Below are 17,520 nucleotides of genomic sequence, written 5' to 3' on the forward strand. Positions count from 1 at the left end.
CAGTTTAAATCTAGACTAAAAACACATCTCTTTAACCTGGCATACACATAACACATTATCAATTTATATTTTCAAATCCGTTAAAGGATTATTAGGCTGCATAAATTGGGTCAGCCGGAACCGGGAACACTTCCTATAACACCAGATGTACTCGTTACATCAGAAGAAGAATGGCATCTACGCTAATATTAGTGTAAGACTTGATTTTCCTGCTAAAACAAAAGTTCAAGATCAAGCGCCCTGCAATAAAACTCATCTGGAGAGAAGAAGCTCTTCCTTTACTCGTCATCAGCTCCTCCTGTGGTTGAGAACTTCCTCTGATCTGAACCGAGTGTTGAAATCCTGCTACAGTTGCAATATCGTCACACTACTTTCTCAAAAATACAACCTCTGTCTGGAACTTTATTCCATATTACATATTCTCCAAATTTGGTGGATCTCATTTTTTATTGCTCTGTAATTATATTGTTGAACAAATACCAGCTAAATTGTCTAAATTTCATAAGAAGGTCCTTCTTTCCTGGCCACAACTTTTCTCCTTATATAAAAACAACTCTTTTTTTCTTTCAGCTGTGGTTTGAAGAAGATATTTTGCTCATAAGTCAGTTGTTTAATGCAAAGGTCCATTTATTCAATTACGAAGAATTTGTTAATCAGCTCGATATTCCCATTACTCCTAAATAATTTGTTGTTGTTTTTGTTGTCATACCTTCTGGAGCAGTGTCATGTTGTGGTGTTTTAAAATGAGGAGGCAGTTATATCATATATATAGATCAGTTATATAGATCAAAACTTTGTTTGTGCACTGTGGCTCTCATTTATCAAACAAACGTAGAAACCAGCGTACATCCGAACGTAAATATCTGCTTACCACACTCACGTGTGATTCATTGAACTTTCGTATGCAGCCAATCCTGTTGCACAAATGCACGGGTGTTGATAAATGTGGCGGCTGAAAACATTCGTCATTTAAATATAATGCCCCAAATTTTAGAAGCCTTGCTATATAGTTTACAACACAGAGAAACATAACCCTGCCATGAAGAGGAAGTAATTGCATGAAAAAGAATTGATCTTACTCTAAAACCACCTATTAACCTTGTAATTGTAAGCAATAAAATTAATTTAAATAAATATACTGGTAAATAAAACTAAATAGCCTACTTACAAACATTATTAATATATATAAACTTGGTTATTTTAATACCACTCTCCACAGAAAATTCTTTAAATTTATTTTATTCAGAACAGAACAAGAATGAAAAATAAGTAGCTATATATTGAAACACAAATTAGGCTATAGTGGCATTCATTATAAACTAATTTATTTAAGGCAAAACTGAACATAGAATACCTCTCTAATTTGGGAAGAATCCAAATGTTTCTGTATTCGTGATGAAACATTTATTACTTGCTTATTCATTATGTAAACAAGGCTTTCCATTTCACTCTTGTTTCAATATACACGTAAAACATCATCTTTCTCATGCTCAAAAATGTGTTTGGATGGGCGTTGCGCGTCAACTGGTACAGATGTACAACTTTGTCTGCATATTAGTTTGCTGATAAATGGCTAAAATGTAAAGTTAGCAATGCTAGAACTGATATGTAGCGTATGCGTGTGAGGCGCCGGCGCGATCAGTTGGATTTGATCAAATAAGGATAAATACTTTAATAAAATAAAGAAAACGAATAGGCCTACAATGCAAGCATAAACAGTACTAGTCCTACTTGCTGCACAGTTTTTCTCTTTTGTTTTGTTAATCTGTTAAATATTTCAGTGAAATATATTTTGTTTATTTTTTTTATTCCTTGTAGGCTATATTATTCTGTTTTTCCCTGCATTGCAGGTGCATGATGTGTGAATCCTCATCATGTAGCCTTTGTTTTATAGTAGGGTTTAATTTCTGAATCAGTTTAGTATGAGATGTTCACAAAAAACAGAAGAAGTCAGGATGGGGCTTTTTCACAGCATTATATGATCATATCACTGTATCTGTCACACCTGGTTGTAAGTACACACACAAAGAAGACAAAGGTTTAAGGTCTTTAATAAATCCACAAACTTGCAAACACAAAGCACAACCATACATAGACGACACCGGACAAAGGAGAACAAAAAACACATGACTTATACATAGACAAATGAGGTGATACATCTACACAGCTGACAGTGATGACGATAGTGATCAGTCACTATGGCGACAGACTAGTGGCGGGAAATGGTGCAAAACAGAAGTCCTAAGAGGGTGAACTGGTGACAGTATCGTTGCTTTTATTTAATGTTTCTCTTTATTCTATTGTATTTATTTGTGATATAATTCACTAATTGTTTGTTTTATTTTATTACTGACTTATTGAAGTCGAAGTTCCAGTATCATGACAACACTTGTATGCTGTACAGCTCGATTTGGATGGTCACCATTTCTTGGTGTTTTTGTTTGTTTGTTTGTACTGTAGCTGCCAACATGACTGTTGGGAAATCTACACACTGCTTTGAGGTACATGAGGCTGAATGTGAAATACAGAGGGAGTCAATATCAACGAATGAAAAATGATCTACAGACCATTTCCTGTGTTGGGCAGGGTTTAAAAACCAGGTGCTTTTCGTTAAAGCACAACTCATCTAGGAAGACATGCTGCGAGACGTTCAGAAAGAGCAAAACATGGAATCAGAGACCTTTGATATACCCAGAAATATTAATAACACATCTGGACCTCAGACACAGAGTCACCGCGAGGATGAAGGAAAAGCTCAAGAGCGCAGTAAGCAGAAAGTTTAGTCTGAAGACAAGTCTTACAATAATTATATGATGAATGTGTCTACAGTTTTACATTTACATGTTTTAGTTTAGAATAATTGCTTTTTTAGCAATTTCAGATGTTTGTCAGACTTTAAAAAAACTCTCTCAGGATGAATAAGAATTCAGTTAAATTTTATTTGTATAGCGCTTTTCACAGCACATATAGTTTCAAAGCAGCTCTATGGAGGGAGGGACCGTGTATTCATCTTCCATCTCTGTTTTTACTGTGTTCTTATGCATTTCACAATATTTATGAGGGTTTGCAGTTTTATTATTTCCTGTTTTAGCTGAGTGAGCGTAGCCTTAAAGAGAATGCAAACTGTAGGGGAGTCCTCATTTTTGCTCTTTATGTTTGTCCTAGGTTTTATTTGTCCTATTTATTATGCTCCTATTAGTAAGCAGGAAAATGTGCGTATTGAAGGTAGCTGTGACTAGTGGAAGAGAGCGCTGGAGGACGGATCTTGGTTTTAGAGTAATGTTGAGCAAGATTACTCGAGCACTGTTTGAGAGCAGTATTATTACAAATCATGAAATCGTGTATTCATATTAGGCAGAAACAATGTGCTCATTAAGCAATGATTAAGTGATATTCATGTGTTTGGCAGGAGGAAGCAGATGTTTGGTGTTGATAACCGTGAGTCTCGGGCTCATTTGTGTTCTTCAATTGATCTTCATCATACTGCAGTATTTCATGATCACGGCAGAGAGAGAGGAGATGAAGAGTCACAAGAGCAAAGCTGAAGAGCTTGATCAAACTAGATTCTGCATAAAAGCCAATAACACTGAACTAACACTGGATTTAGAAAGCAGTGTCACATCTTCAAGTGATCAATCAGAGAAGAAAGCTTCTAAACAAGGTTAGTATGAATCCATTTCAGTGTCAGTAGTGTTTGTCCCCTAATTTTCTATCTTTGATGTTTTGTGTGTGTTTCTGTTAGAAAACATGTGTGCTTTAGATGGGTTTTTCACCTCCTTCGAAGAAAAGAACTGGTCTGACAGCAGACACTTTTGCCAGGATCGTGGTGGATATTTGGTCATGATCAAGAGTGAAGAGAAGCAGGTGTGTTTGTATGGGTGGATTATATGAAGAATGAGTTTGTGTGAGTGTCTGCTAAGAGGAATCACACTTGTTCATGTTTGCATTCACACACAGAGGCTCGTAACTTCATTTATGAAGAAGAGGATTAATAAGAATGTGTGGATTGGTTTGTCTGACACAGAGAACGAGGGCATTATGAAATGGGTGGACAATTCCACACTGAATGAAGGGTAAGTGCTGAAACACACACACACATATATATATATATATATATATATATATGTTTTAAAAACAAGACCATCACATCCTTCAGAAAACACAAGATGAATTATATTACAACAAAACTGTTCATCTCTGTTATTTTACTTCCACTCTTCCTTCTGTACTAAAGTTTAGTATTGTTGACTCATGAATTTGGGGTTGTGAATAACTGAAAATTTAATACATATTATCCAGGTTTTGGATAAAAGGTGAGCCGAATAACTATGGAGATGAGGACTGTGTCACAATGTATCTCAGTCCTGACCTGGCAAACTGGAATGATTTCCCATGCTCAATTAAGTGCAAATTTATCTGTGAATACTGAGTTCATCTCATCTTGTCATGCATTTACTAGTACTTTATGGGATACAATTGCATAAATCAAAATTTATTAAGTTAAATTAAGATTCCTGCCTTTTAAAAATCATGTTTCTTATATTCTGGATAATATTACAGACAAATGTAAAATTGTCATTGTTTTCTTCTTCCTATATTAAACTCACTTCATCTGAGACCTCAAACCCCTGATGTGTTCATGTTAATATGTCCTCATTCTGTCTGTTGTCATAATTCTTGATCTGAAGTGTTCAGCGGTGGATGAAGTTCACAAATCAAGTACTGGAGTAAAAGTACAGAGACCCAAATAAATATTACTCCAGTAGAAAATTTATTTATTGAATACTTTATTTTAGAGGGTTTTTTTAGATTCAGAAAAACATAAAAAAAGGAATGACTAAGTTTTGACTTTAAATAAAGCCTAATTTGTAGATAATTTGAGTGCATGAGGCAAACCAAATTTCTCTCTTAACTGGCTAAGGGATGCAAACCTTCCAACGTAAAGGTCCCTGATAACTACGTCATTATTCAGGTCGAATGATTCTGATTGGCTAAGAAAAACAGACAGATTTGGTAATCTTCCACAGATGCACAGATAGTAAGAAGCATATCTCCATTCGTCACGATGCTGATGAGGGCCTGGAGTAAGGTACCGGATGTCCTTTTGGGGTCATGACATAGCGTCTGCTGGTCTCAAGCACAGTTCCAGTTGTCCAGTACAAAGGACCTGCACAGAACACAGCACACATACACAGATACACAAGCTTCGTCAAGGTTGAAGTTGATCTGAGCTCTGCTCTGTGCAGGAAACTTTCCCAAATCATTTGTTTCACCTCCAATTTAGGCCTTTCTTTTGTTATATATATATAAAATGTCAATACAAAAAAAGTTATAAAACAAATCAATAATCAATTCACTTTGGGTTTTTGTTTGCTTTAGTCTGTAGTTTTTTTGGTCTCGACCTAAAACAGTGTAAATCTGGTGAACATCAGCATGTTCTTCTGTGATGAATGAATGAGGAATGAAGAATAAACACTTCATGATGTTTCATTCAGCAGGTTCTGGATCACTGGATCTCTCTGTTCTTCCAGATGCTTTCTGGTAGTTCTGACAAAAACAAACAAGATTCATTTCCAACAGACATGATGCGAGATGAATAATAAATATTTCAGATTTCTGTTTAATACAGTTTGTCCTGGACATTTGTTGTTTACTCTGGCTTGAGATGTGTTTCCCATTGCATAACCGGTAAGATGTGTGCTTTTGGTCACATGACCAGAGCCGCTGCTGTTACATAAACTACCACTTAGTGGTTTGTGAACAGACGGTTATTAAATGACAGAATAAAACCCGAAGTATACTTAGTTTTTATGTGTACGCTAGCATGCATACAGTTGAATGTCTTTCTTATATTAACAGAATCTGAAACTGACCGATAATCAGTTTTATTGATATTTTACCTGATATTTAAGCAGTTTTCCATAATTGGTTTTGTAATATCAGATTAACTGATAAATGGTGCCATCTTTTTTAAGATCGCCATTAAAATACTTTAACATAAAAGCCATTAATGCACAAATAAAATGTTACAAAAATGTTTGATTGGCCTATGTAATTTAAACTTGGTGCTAAAGTCAATTCCAAAGGTTGGAATCAATTCCATCAGGGGGAATCAACTCCCCATTTACTGTATAAATAGAGAGGGTTGTGTCGGGAAGGGCATTCGGCATAAAACATTGCCAAATTTGATCATGCGAATTGTCAGTACTATGACTTTCATACCGGATCGGTCGAGGCCCAGGTAAACAATGACCGCCATCGGCACCGTTGACCTACAGGGGGCCAGTGAAAATTGGGCTACTGTTGGTCAAAGAAGTAGAGGAGGGTGCATAGACCGACAGAGAAGAGAAAAGGTAAGATTGTAGGAATGAGAATAGGAACTCTGAATGTTGGTACTATGACAGGTAGAGAGCTAGCTGACATGATGGAGAGAAGGAAGGTGGATATACTGTGTGTACAGGAGACCAGGTGGAAGGGTAGCAAGGCTCGTTGTATAGGATTCAAGTAGTTTTATTATAGTGTGGAAAGTAAGAGAAATGGGGTAGGTGTGGTCCTGAAGGAGGAGTTTGTGAAGAATGTTCTGAAGGTGAAGAGAGTGTCAGACAGGGTTATGAGTCTGAAGTTACAGATTGAAGGGGTGATGTTGAATGTTGTTAGTGGGTATGCCCCACAGGTAAGTTGTGAGTTAGAGGAAAAAGAGAGATTGTGGAGTGAATTAGATGAGGTGGTAGAGATTATTCCCACGGGTGAGAGAGAGGTGATAGGAGCAGATTTTAATGGACATGTTGGTGAGGGGAACACAGGTGATGAGTTTGGTGAGCAATTTTTTAGTTAACAAAAGGAACCTTGAAGGACAGATTGTAGTGGACTTTGCTAAGAGGATGGACATGGCTGTGGCCAACACCTATTTTCAGGAGAGGGAGGAGCATAGAGTGACTTACAAGAGTGGAGGAGTACTTTGAAGAGCTGATGAATGAGGAAAGAAGTGAGAAGAAGGATAAGAAGTGTGTTAATGCCGATATTTAAGAATAAGGGTGACGTGCAGAGTTGCAGCAACTATAGGGGGATAAAGTTGGTGAGCCATAAAATGAAGCTATGGGAAAGAGTGGTGGAAGCTAGGTTAAAGGAGGCAGTGGAAATTTGTGAGCAGCAGTGTGGTTTCATGCCCAGAAAGAGCACAACTGATGCAATTTTTGCTCTGAGAATTTTGATAGAGAAGTATAGGGATGGTCAGAGACAGTTCCCTGTGCGTTTGTAGACTTGGAGAAAGCATATGACAGAGTGCCAAGAGAAGAGCTGTGGTATTGTATGAGGAAGTCAGGAGTAGCAGAACTATGTCAGAGTGGTGCAGGACATGTATGAGAGGAGCAGGACAGTGGTGAGGTGTGCTATAGGTCAGACAGAGGAGTTCAAAGTGGAGGTGAGACTGCATCAGGGTTCGGCTCTGAGCCCCTTTCTGTTTGCTATGTTGATGGACCAGCTGTCAGAGGAGGTCAGGCAGGAGTCTCCTTGGACAATGATGTTTGCAGATGACATTGTGATCTGTAGTGAGAGCAGGGAACAGCTGGAGGAAAACCTGGAGAGGTGGAGGTTTGCACTGGAGAGAAGAGGAATGAAAGTCAGCCGTAGTAAGACTGAGTACATGTGTGTGAATGAAAGACAGGGAAGTGGAACAGTAAGGTTACATGGTGAAGAGGTGAAGAAGGTACAGGAGTTTAAGTTCTTGGGCTCAACAGTCCAGAGTAATGGAGAGTGTGGGAGGGAGGTGAAGAAGTGAGTGCAGGCAGGTTGGAATGGGTGGAGAAAGGTGTCGGGAGTTCGGTGTGATGGGAAAATATCAGCGAGAATCGAGGGGAAGGTGTAGTAGACCGTGGTGAGACCTGCAATGCTGTATGGTTTAGAGACAGTGTCACTGAGGAAGAGACAGGAGTCAGAGTTGGAGGTAGCAGAGCTGAAGATGTTGTGGTTCTCTTTGGGAGTGACAAGGTTGGACAGAATTAGGAACGAGGGCATCAGAGGGACAGCTCATGTTGGACGTTTAGGGGACAAAGTTAGAGAGGCCAGATTAAGATGGTTTGGACATGTTCAGAGGAGGGAGAGTGAGTATATTGGTAGGAGACTGTTGGACATGGAGCTGCCATGCAGGGGGCAAAGAGGAAGGCGAAAGAGCATAAATGCCGCATTACCATTACAATCACATCGGGAGTCTCTCCTTATCTCACCAGTGTTCAACAGCTGAATGACACGCCAGTGCGCTCACTGTAGGTGGAGAGGAGAGATTTGGAGTGTCTAACTTTGTTGCCTATCACATAACTACTTACTGTGATCTCAGACTGTGGTGATGTGGTTTCTTCACTGCATGGATCTTCATGTGTGACTTCAGGTGACTTTTAAAAGAGAAACTCTTTCCACACTGATCACACGTGTGCAGCTTCTCTCCGCTGTGGATCTTCTCATGTCGTTTCAGATCTGCTGACACACTGAATCTCTTGTCACAGTGTGAACACTTGTAAGGTTTTTCTCCAGTGTGGATCATCTCATGTCTTTTCAGAGCTGCTAACTGTCTGAATCTCTTGTCACAGTGTGAACACTTGTAAGGTTTCTCTCCAGTGTGGATCATCCTATGTGTTTTTAGAGCTGCTAAATGATTAAATCTCTTGTCACAGTGTGAACACTTGTAAGGTTTTTCTCCAGTGTGGATCCTCTCATGTGTTTTCAGATCTGCTGACACACTGAATCTCTTGTCACAATGTGAACACTTGTAAGGTTTTTCTCCAGTGTGGATCCTCTCATGTTTTTTCAGATTTGATGACACACTGAATCTCTTGTCACATTGTGAACACTTGTAAGGTTTTTCTCCAGTGTGGATCCTCTCATGTTTTTTCAGAGATGATGACCGACTGAATCTCTTGTCACAGTGTGAACACATGTAAGGTTTTTCTCCAGTGTGAATTCTCTGGTGCTGTTTTAAATCACTCCCTGTATTAAAAGTCTTCTCACACTCAAAGCACATGTACTCTCTCACACCAGTATGAATTTTCTGATGTGCATGTAAACTTTGCAGCAGTGAAAAACTCTTTCCACACACAGAACATGAATGTGGCTTCTCCTTCATATGAACTGTCAGGTGTGACTTCAGGGCTGATGACCCAAGAAATGTTTTGCCGCACTGATCACATGTGAACGGCTTCTCTCCGGTGTGGATCCTCATGTGTGTTTTAAGGGTTGATGAGTGACTGAAACTCTTCCCACATTGATCACATGTGAACGGCTTCTCTCCAGTGTGGATCCTCATGTGATACGCATAACTATGTTTGATTGTGAAACTCTTTCCGCACTGATCACACGTGAATGGCTTTTCTCCAGTGTGGATTCTCAAGTGTAATTTAAGGTGTCCTGATCGGGTGAAACTCTTCCCACAATGTTGGCATACATGCGGCTTCTCTCCAGTGTGAACTCTCATGTGACTCTCAAGACCATCTTTCCTTGTGAAACTCTTTCCACATTGACTACATGTGAATGGCTTATCTCCCGTGTGGATCTTCATGTGGGTTCTAAGGTGTGATGATTGTGTGAAGCTCTTCCCGCACTGACCACATGTGAACGGCTTCTCTCCATTGTGGATCCTCATGTGCTTTTCAAGACTTTGTTTGGATGAAAAAATCTTTTCACACTGACTGCACATGAATGGCTTCTGTCCTTTGTGGTTTTTCATGTGTAATTTAAGGTATCCTGATAGACTGAAACTCTTCCCACATTGATGGCATACATGCGGCTTCTCTCCAGTGTGGATTTTCATGTGACGTTCAAGACATTGTTTGGTTGAGAAGCTCTTCCCACACTGATCACATGTGAAAAGTCTCTCTCCAGTATGAAGTCTCAGGTGTACTATGAGGTGTCCTGATTGTTTGAAACTCTTCCCACACTGATCACACTTGAAGGGCCTCTCTCCAGCGTGGATCATCATGTGATATTCAAGACATTGTTTGGTTGAGAAACTCTTTCCACACTGAGTGCAGGTTGTACATTTCTTGGCTCTTTTATTTTTTATAAATGTCTTTTTAGTCTTTGAGCGACTCAAATGTTTTTCTCCAGGTTTGACATGATGTTTCTCCTCTACTTCACTCAGTTCTTCACTCTCCTCCTTCACTTCCATCAGGACTGAAATGAAAGGAGAAAACTTTAATCTTCAGTAAAACAAATTAATTCTAAAAGAGAGAAATGAAGTTAAAAGACATAAAAGTTAGCCCTGATGTAATAGACAACTGCTATGACATATTACTATAATTTTATGCCTTTTTATAAATTAATTACACATCCATGAATCTTTCCATGAATGAGGTACACTGATCTTCCATTTTTTATTTTAAAGTATTATAGACAAATTCCATGTTTCTGTAGTGAAAACTATTAAATACATTTAAACAATTACAATATGATCTTATGTCATATTAACAATAAAATATCCAATACTGGCATTGTTACATGTATGTGTGTGTGTACTTGTCTACCTATCTAACAGGGTACATTGGTGTCGCAAGACATTCACGAACAGGGGACCACCGAGCAAAGAGGGGACATTTTTCAAGTCCCCAGTTGGTCATGCTTTAAATCATGTTAAAATAAGGAGAAGAAAAAAAAAACGCTCTGGTGATTTTTTTTTCATTTTTGACCATGTGGGGACTGACAGGTGTGTTTGTTTAAGTCCGTACTCCGCAGCAAAAGTGTACATGGTAAAGTTAAGCAGAAGCAAAATGTGCATGTTATAGTGATTTCATTACACAATAAGGACACTGATCCCCTGTTAGATGGTAAAGTGTGACACCTGTTTGGTTGCCTTTATGTTTAACAATATTTTGTATTCTGAATATCTCTGAATGTAATAGCAATGTTCATCATAAAACTAAAACACCAGTTCTTGCTATGAAAAAATACTCTGTAGAAAAATGTTAAAGAGCAAAACTTTTATGTTGATTCTTTTGCTTTGAAAATCTTCAGTTGGTTCAGCTAAAGTGTCAGTGTTAAAAGACATTTAGTTCACATAATTTAATTGAGATTTTGTGATCTGAACTCCAAAATATTAAGTTTGTTTGTCATGGTAAGAAATGGCAAAGCAACCAAACAGATGTCGCAATTTACCATCAAACAGGAGACCAAAGGCATGTTGTTTAATCAAATCAATATTCACTGTATAAAGTGATGACCTTAAATTGTTAAAGAGCTATGTCTGCTTGATTTAACCCATAAACCTTAGTTTTGTTTGTATAAATCGATGTATATAGGTTGGTTCAGTTATGTTAAATAATATTTTTGATGAACAAAATTAGTTAATTAAGATGTTACCATTTTTGTGGTGTTAGATTTCACCATTCCGTGTCCAATTCCACAGTTACAGTGTAAATGCCCAAGTTAAGCAGCAGCATATGCATGTTAGTTATTTCACTACACAAAAAGACATACATTTAACAATAATTGTATTCTGTATATCTCTGAATGTAGTGGCAATGTTCGTAATAACACTGTTCTTGTTATTCAAATGCCCTGTAAAATGTTTTTGTAAAATGAATGTAAATGAAGAACTGGCAAAGCAACCAAACAGGTTTCACACTTTACCATCTAACGGGACCAGTGTCCATTTGATTAAGATAATCACTATTCAGCTAATGATATGGTGATCTGCAATTGTTACCTTATACCTTGTTTCTGCTAGATTTAACCCATTACATGTAGTTCTTGCCATAAAAAAAGTATTTTTTTAGGTCAACATTAATTTTTATGTTGATTGTTTCATTGAAAAAAGTTGGTTGGTTTACCAAATAAAGTGCCAGTGTTCAGTTCACATAATTTAATTGAGCCAACTGAGGATTTTTTAATGCAGCAAGTTTTGAAGTTTTTGTCTCAACAGTGGAAACATGGCTAGTGAGTCTCTTAGATGATAGGCAGGAGGAACACAGTCCAGTCCTAAATCTTTTTAAATTGGTGCAAGAAATCAAATCTCACTCTAAACATCTCCAAAACAAAGGAAATGTACAGGCAGCCAGTACAATCAGTCCAAAATTATAAATATCTTGGTGTACTTGACAATAAGCTTAGATGGGATATGTGGACTGATCATATACCGTATGAAGCCACAACAGAGAATACATTTCTTAAAGAAAATACTCTTTTGTAATGTCCAAAACATTAGCTTTGGAACTGTTGCCGTCTGGCTGACTGTATTTTTCCCCCCTGTTAAAACAGGTTCAAATGGTTTTTCCTCAAGCAATTCAAATTTAAATTTTAATAACTGATGGTTTGGTATTGTTGCAGGATTATTTAATCTTACATTTATAGTACCGATTCGTGTCTCATTCTCAATTTGTCTTTTTCACTCATTGAATGCATAAGCCTATGGAAAAGAGTCATGAACATGAAGCCAATCCGTTCACAAAACCTCCTCCTAGTCTTACTTCAGTACAGGGCTTTTATACATATTCAGGGGGTGGTGTAACAATTGTCCAATGAGAATATACTTTCATGATATAGGAATGTGGTACATATAGAAAGAACAAGTCTAAATATGGTCCAGTGCCCCTGCCTGCCTTGGGCTCCAGTAAGGCCTAAAAAGAAGGGACCTTTCTTGGCTGCTTTCCAAGAAACACACACATATACATGGTGTACATTAAAAACAGATGTGTGACGAAACCATAACAACTAGTCTCCATTCTGCACTTGCATCCGTGAGGACCATATTGTTAGTAATATGGGCGTGTATAGGTGTGTATGTGTGTGTGTGTGTGTGTATGGTAGAGTTGAGTAACTGGGGCTGAGGATCATTTGTCAGCAGCGGCCTGATAATATAAAGGAATGTACAACAATATAACATATTGAGACCACCATTTACATAAGTATTCAAAACAATCGATTTCTTGGTATAAAGTATGCCATTTTTCCATATGAAATTAAATTTGGCAAGTAATATTCTTCCCCCAGAGATAAGTCTCTCTGCAGCCATAAATTACATTTTCTGCCATCTTGCATCAACAAAAGAGACTTGACGTATAAATACAATTATCCAGTAGGAGTTGAACAGTCCACAATGAGAGACAGGAAAATTGACCAATCATATTGTCCCTTTTAATGGGTGGGTGTATAACATGTTTTGGAGACAATAAACACGATTACAAAAAAAACACGGTTTTAATCTCATAAGATGTTGTGTTTTCATGGTGTGCTAAGCTAACATGCTAGCTAATTCTGTGCACCTGTTCTTACAGGAGCAATTTTGAATAGTACAGTTCACTGAAACTTTTTATAGGAAGGGCATTTGAGACAGTGAGACATGATGAAAGAAATGAGGGATTAAAACAGTGTGAATAGAAAGTCTTCAGTAATTGTAATGGAGACAAAAGAAGAACAATTAGAGCAGGCCGGAGAGGTATGAATGTGTGCAGAGACTGAAACTGAATGGGGCCGTTTGACCCTCAAAACAAGAGAGACAATGCTTAGAAGATGACAAACATCAGTTACCATTTTAGAGTCTTCTCAAAATAAAATCACATGACATGATCTTGAAAAACATTCAATAAAACTCAGGATTTTAGACTTGAAATATAACAGTCAGGCATGTGGCTTTAGCTGCAGTGCATTTGTAGTTTCATTGGAAATCAGACACACGGCAGCTTATGGTAAAGTCGGAAATTATTACTGACACGAAGAAATACTTATAAATAGCTTAGAAAAAGTATATTTTTGTGAAATCTCTTAATGAAAATAAAATTGAAGTTGCCCTTGTTTCAATCTTATGCTTTTAGTGCAAAGGCTTCATGAGCTGTATCTGTTTTAGTTTGGGGATGTCATTTCTGGGGTTTTGTTTTTTTTCAAAAGCAGGGTTCAGTCTAACCGGTGATCAACTGTAGAAGTTTCATAAACCCAGTTATCATTTGAAGTAGTCCGATTGTTGATTGTCACCAGTTATAATGTGGGTTAGATATATATAAAAATAAACAATGTAAATCCAAGTAAAATTATTTAAAACAAACGTTTTATTAGGCAATGATTTAACATTCTACAAGGATAACTTGTAGTTCAGCTATAATGTTATGTTATTTGTCTAAAAGCTTTTAAAAACAACATGACCAAAAACAGAAAGGTTATTTTTTCTCATGCTTTAGATCTCCGATGTGTCCTCAATAAGTAATTACTAATGTTGTTTGTGAGTTTTATGTTTCATTTATTTTGATAATGAACAGGCTGCGATGTCAAGCACAGTGTTATTGAGGTGTGCGCGAGGTGCCGGCGTGATCACTTCAACCGCTTCCTTACACCAGTGAAAACAACTTAAAATACTCATTTTTGGTCATACATAAACCGTAAAGAGTGTAATCATATCCGTGTTCACTCACAATAAAAACAAAACTTTTTATTTTTGTGAAATAAAGAAAACAGGTACCACTTTCTTCCATCTTACAGTTTCCTTTTGAACGTATTTTTGTGTGGAGAGCGTCGCAAAAATCAATTAAAACAGCATGAATGTTGTTCAGCATCATGAATGAATGAAGAATAAACACCAACCTCTTTCTTCTTCAGTGCGATTCATTCTGCAGGGTTCTGGATCACTCATGTTCTCACTGTCCTTTTTAATAAACCCAGTCGCTGCAGATTTCAGCTCTTCCTGATGCTCGTCTGATGGGAATATTCCAGCATTTATTGATGAACTGCTGTGGGAGGAGCTTGACTGGTGATGAATTCCAGTGTGGGAGGAGCTGATCAGCCAAAATCAAAAATAAGAATCAAAATTAGTTAATAAGGTTGTTTTATAATAAATGACACTAAGCATTTGCGCCGCTGCACTCATGGTACGGCAGCAAAGTTCCTTGATTATTACGCCAGAATGGGAGTATAGTTCCTAGCCATATCGGCCTAGAAAATCGCAACTTTTCATTTTCCGTCGGTCTTAGTACACGATGTAACTACAGAAGTTTTAAATAGGAAAAGTATTGAAACTCTTTGGTCATTTTTGAACGAGATGCTAACGGTCTCATCAGATTCAATAAACTATGCTAAGCTATGCTAAAAGTGGTACCGCCAGAGAGTGCTGGGTATATGACCTTTTTTAAGATTCTGGCGGTTTCACAGTATGTCACTTTTTTTTTTTTCTTTCTTTTTTGAATATTTTACTGTCAGGAGTACAGGGAATATATTATATAAACATTGTAAGGACAAATAAAAATGGTTTTAAAAAATGTAATCAAATCAGTTTATAAAGCTAACAATTTAGTTTAAAACGAAATCTAATTTAATTCAATTAATAATATTAATAAGTAGGCTACATTTTTACTGTGCAATATCTGTAATTTCAATGAAGATCTTTGAGTTTGTGTTTTAATAAACTGTGTTATTAATATTATTAGGCTATTAATTGAAGTACACTCGATTGTACAATAGAATATTTCTGTTATTTCAAGTTATAGCAATCTTTTATTTTGACAGGGTTATGAAAACGCTTGACTTCCTGTGTATATGATGAGACAAATGTTGATAGTTTTATCAAATTAAGTGGTGAAATGTTCATAAAAAGACTAAGAGCAGCTCTGCAGATGAAGTTCATGTTTAGTGAGTGAGACAGCAGACACTGAAATCATCGCGAGCATCAGTATATATGTGTAGTAGATGAAAATGCGTCACTCTTTCATACAGACTTCAGATTGCCATAGCAGTGATTTTTAGCTTTAATATTCGCAGACACTAGTGTGATGGAAATTGTAAACTAATTAATAATGAACTAACATTTATTTTCTTCTACAGGCCGCCCAGGTATGATAATGGCCGCCCAAGTATATTTGGAGACACATTTTTGCTTTTATTATTTTTTTCCTCTTATACTTTTATATCCGCTCAAGATAATGAAACCATCCGCGATCGATTAACTAGTCATTTCGTACCTGCTCGTTATGTGTGCATCAGAACTGTATAACATTCCCACGGGTGCTGCATTTTGCAAAGTCACAAGGGGGCGCTGCTGCGCGCAAAGTGATTCTCAATCAATGAAAAGCGCAGATTTACGCTAATGAACTTAAATTGATGAATTATTACAATGTCTACTTTATGGCCTTTATATAAAATGTTTTATACTGTTGTAAGAATCTGAAGGATCAGCCTGCAATAGTACAGACATTTCAAAATAAGAGTTCCAGTGTATTTTACAATTAAATTTACAATTAAAAGTCAAACGCTAAGGTTTTTTTCTTTTGGGCATTATTGGTATTTTGGTTACACATTAAATTGTATTTCATTTGATTTCCATTTAATTCATAGTAAATTATTGTAGTCTCCCCCACAGGAAGAAAAGACTGAGAACATTATTTGACACATATATTATTCATTTTATAAATTTTACTAGTAAAATCTGTGTCCCATTCAATGAGAGAGACACTATATGACAGCAAGGAGAACATAGGAAAAGGAGAACCGTTTAAATGCTGTAATTTTGCATAATTTACAATGCATAATAGTATATAATTAAGTGTAATAGTATGCTATGTAATTATCTATAAATAAAAATACTGTTAAAAATCACACATTATTTGGCATTTTTATTTTAATTCTTATCGGTCCCAAAATTGAAACTGGTATACCATATGAACCGGTATACAGCACTACCGCCATTCAATGAATGAATGATGCATAACATTAATGTAAAAATTCTCCCAAAGCATCATACACATTCACAATGACACTATAGAAAAGTGAAATCAGTGCAATATACAAATGCAAAGCAATTAAATGCATTGTAGAAATGCATTACATATTCAAATTTAGTCCACAACATTATAAACCCAATTACACAAATTCTATAATTTTATACAATTTGAGTTAAAGAACTGAACATACCTAATAAGAGAAACATCCGTTGCGCGAACTTCTAACTGTGCACAAACCATGACAAGCGTCGCGTAAAACTCACTTAAATGGACCAATACACAGAAATACATTTGCATACTCGACTCCAAACACATTTCGTTTTATGTTTCATGAACTTTGACCAAATCAATAACTTTAAACATACCAACAATGGCTGGAAGACGAGAGGGAAAAAAGGAGCGTCCTGCCTCATCAGCGTCCACTCGCGATCTGACGCACGCGACGCACGCGCTCCTTAAAGGAACAGAGACACAGACAAGCATCCCGTTCGAACAAACACTGCAATCAATGGTTCCCACTCACAACATTGTGCAGGAATCCAACACTCAGTCAAATTACTGACTTAACATAGCTAGAAAAACAGTTTTGGGAAGTTAATAGGATAAAATAAAATAATCTCACTCTTCCCAACACTGGCTACAAGCCTGACCAGAGAGTTTGAAGAGCACTCTAAAGAAAAATGGTGCTATATAGCACCAAAAATGGTTCTTTGGCTCGTAATCATAGCGGAACCTTTTTTGGTGCTATATAGCACCTATCTTTAAAGGTGCTATATGGCACCTTGTCGTATGGTGCTATATAGAACCATAAGAGGTGCCATATAGCACCAGCAGTGGT

General features: G+C 37.1%; 2 protein-coding genes and 1 pseudogene across 6 annotated transcripts; 2 read left to right on the top strand and 1 right to left on the bottom strand.

The window, feature by feature from the left end:
* Positions 1-17,520, top strand: part of LOC137016995 (zinc finger protein 721-like) — a 186,381-nt pseudogene that overhangs the window by 124,023 nt on the left and 44,838 nt on the right.
* On the top strand, positions 2,198-10,783 carry LOC137016993 (C-type lectin domain family 4 member D-like). Of its 3 annotated transcripts, none has more exons than XM_067380868.1 (5): positions 2,198-2,766; positions 3,490-3,661; positions 3,743-3,864; positions 3,958-4,073; positions 10,523-10,783. In XM_067380868.1, the coding sequence occupies exons 1-5, from the start codon at positions 2,506-2,508 to the stop codon at positions 10,767-10,769; spliced, it is 918 nt and encodes a 305-aa protein (XP_067236969.1). In that variant the 5' UTR covers positions 2,198-2,505; the 3' UTR covers positions 10,770-10,783. The 3 variants fall into 3 exon arrangements, with proteins under 3 accessions (XP_067236969.1, XP_067236970.1, XP_067236971.1); XM_067380869.1 differs by having other exon boundaries at positions 2,203-2,766; positions 3,410-3,661; XM_067380870.1 differs by lacking the exon at positions 10,523-10,783 and adding an exon at positions 4,300-4,634 and having other exon boundaries at positions 2,491-2,766.
* On the bottom strand, positions 4,853-17,115 carry LOC137016986 (zinc finger protein 271-like). Of its 3 annotated transcripts, none has more exons than XM_067380856.1 (4): positions 17,048-17,115; positions 14,554-14,744; positions 8,322-10,161; positions 4,853-5,547 (listed from the first exon to the last, which is right to left on the bottom strand). In XM_067380856.1, the coding sequence occupies exons 2-4, from the start codon at positions 14,600-14,602 to the stop codon at positions 5,478-5,480; spliced, it is 1,959 nt and encodes a 652-aa protein (XP_067236957.1). In that variant the 5' UTR covers positions 14,603-14,744; positions 17,048-17,115; the 3' UTR covers positions 4,853-5,477. The 3 variants fall into 3 exon arrangements, with proteins under 3 accessions (XP_067236957.1, XP_067236956.1, XP_067236955.1); XM_067380855.1 differs by lacking the exon at positions 17,048-17,115 and adding an exon at positions 16,873-16,996 and having other exon boundaries at positions 4,853-5,167; XM_067380854.1 differs by lacking the exon at positions 17,048-17,115 and adding an exon at positions 16,873-16,996.

This window comes from Chanodichthys erythropterus, chromosome 3, assembly GCF_024489055.1.
Source record: "Chanodichthys erythropterus isolate Z2021 chromosome 3, ASM2448905v1, whole genome shotgun sequence".
Taxonomy (NCBI): Eukaryota; Metazoa; Chordata; class Actinopteri; order Cypriniformes; family Xenocyprididae; genus Chanodichthys; species Chanodichthys erythropterus.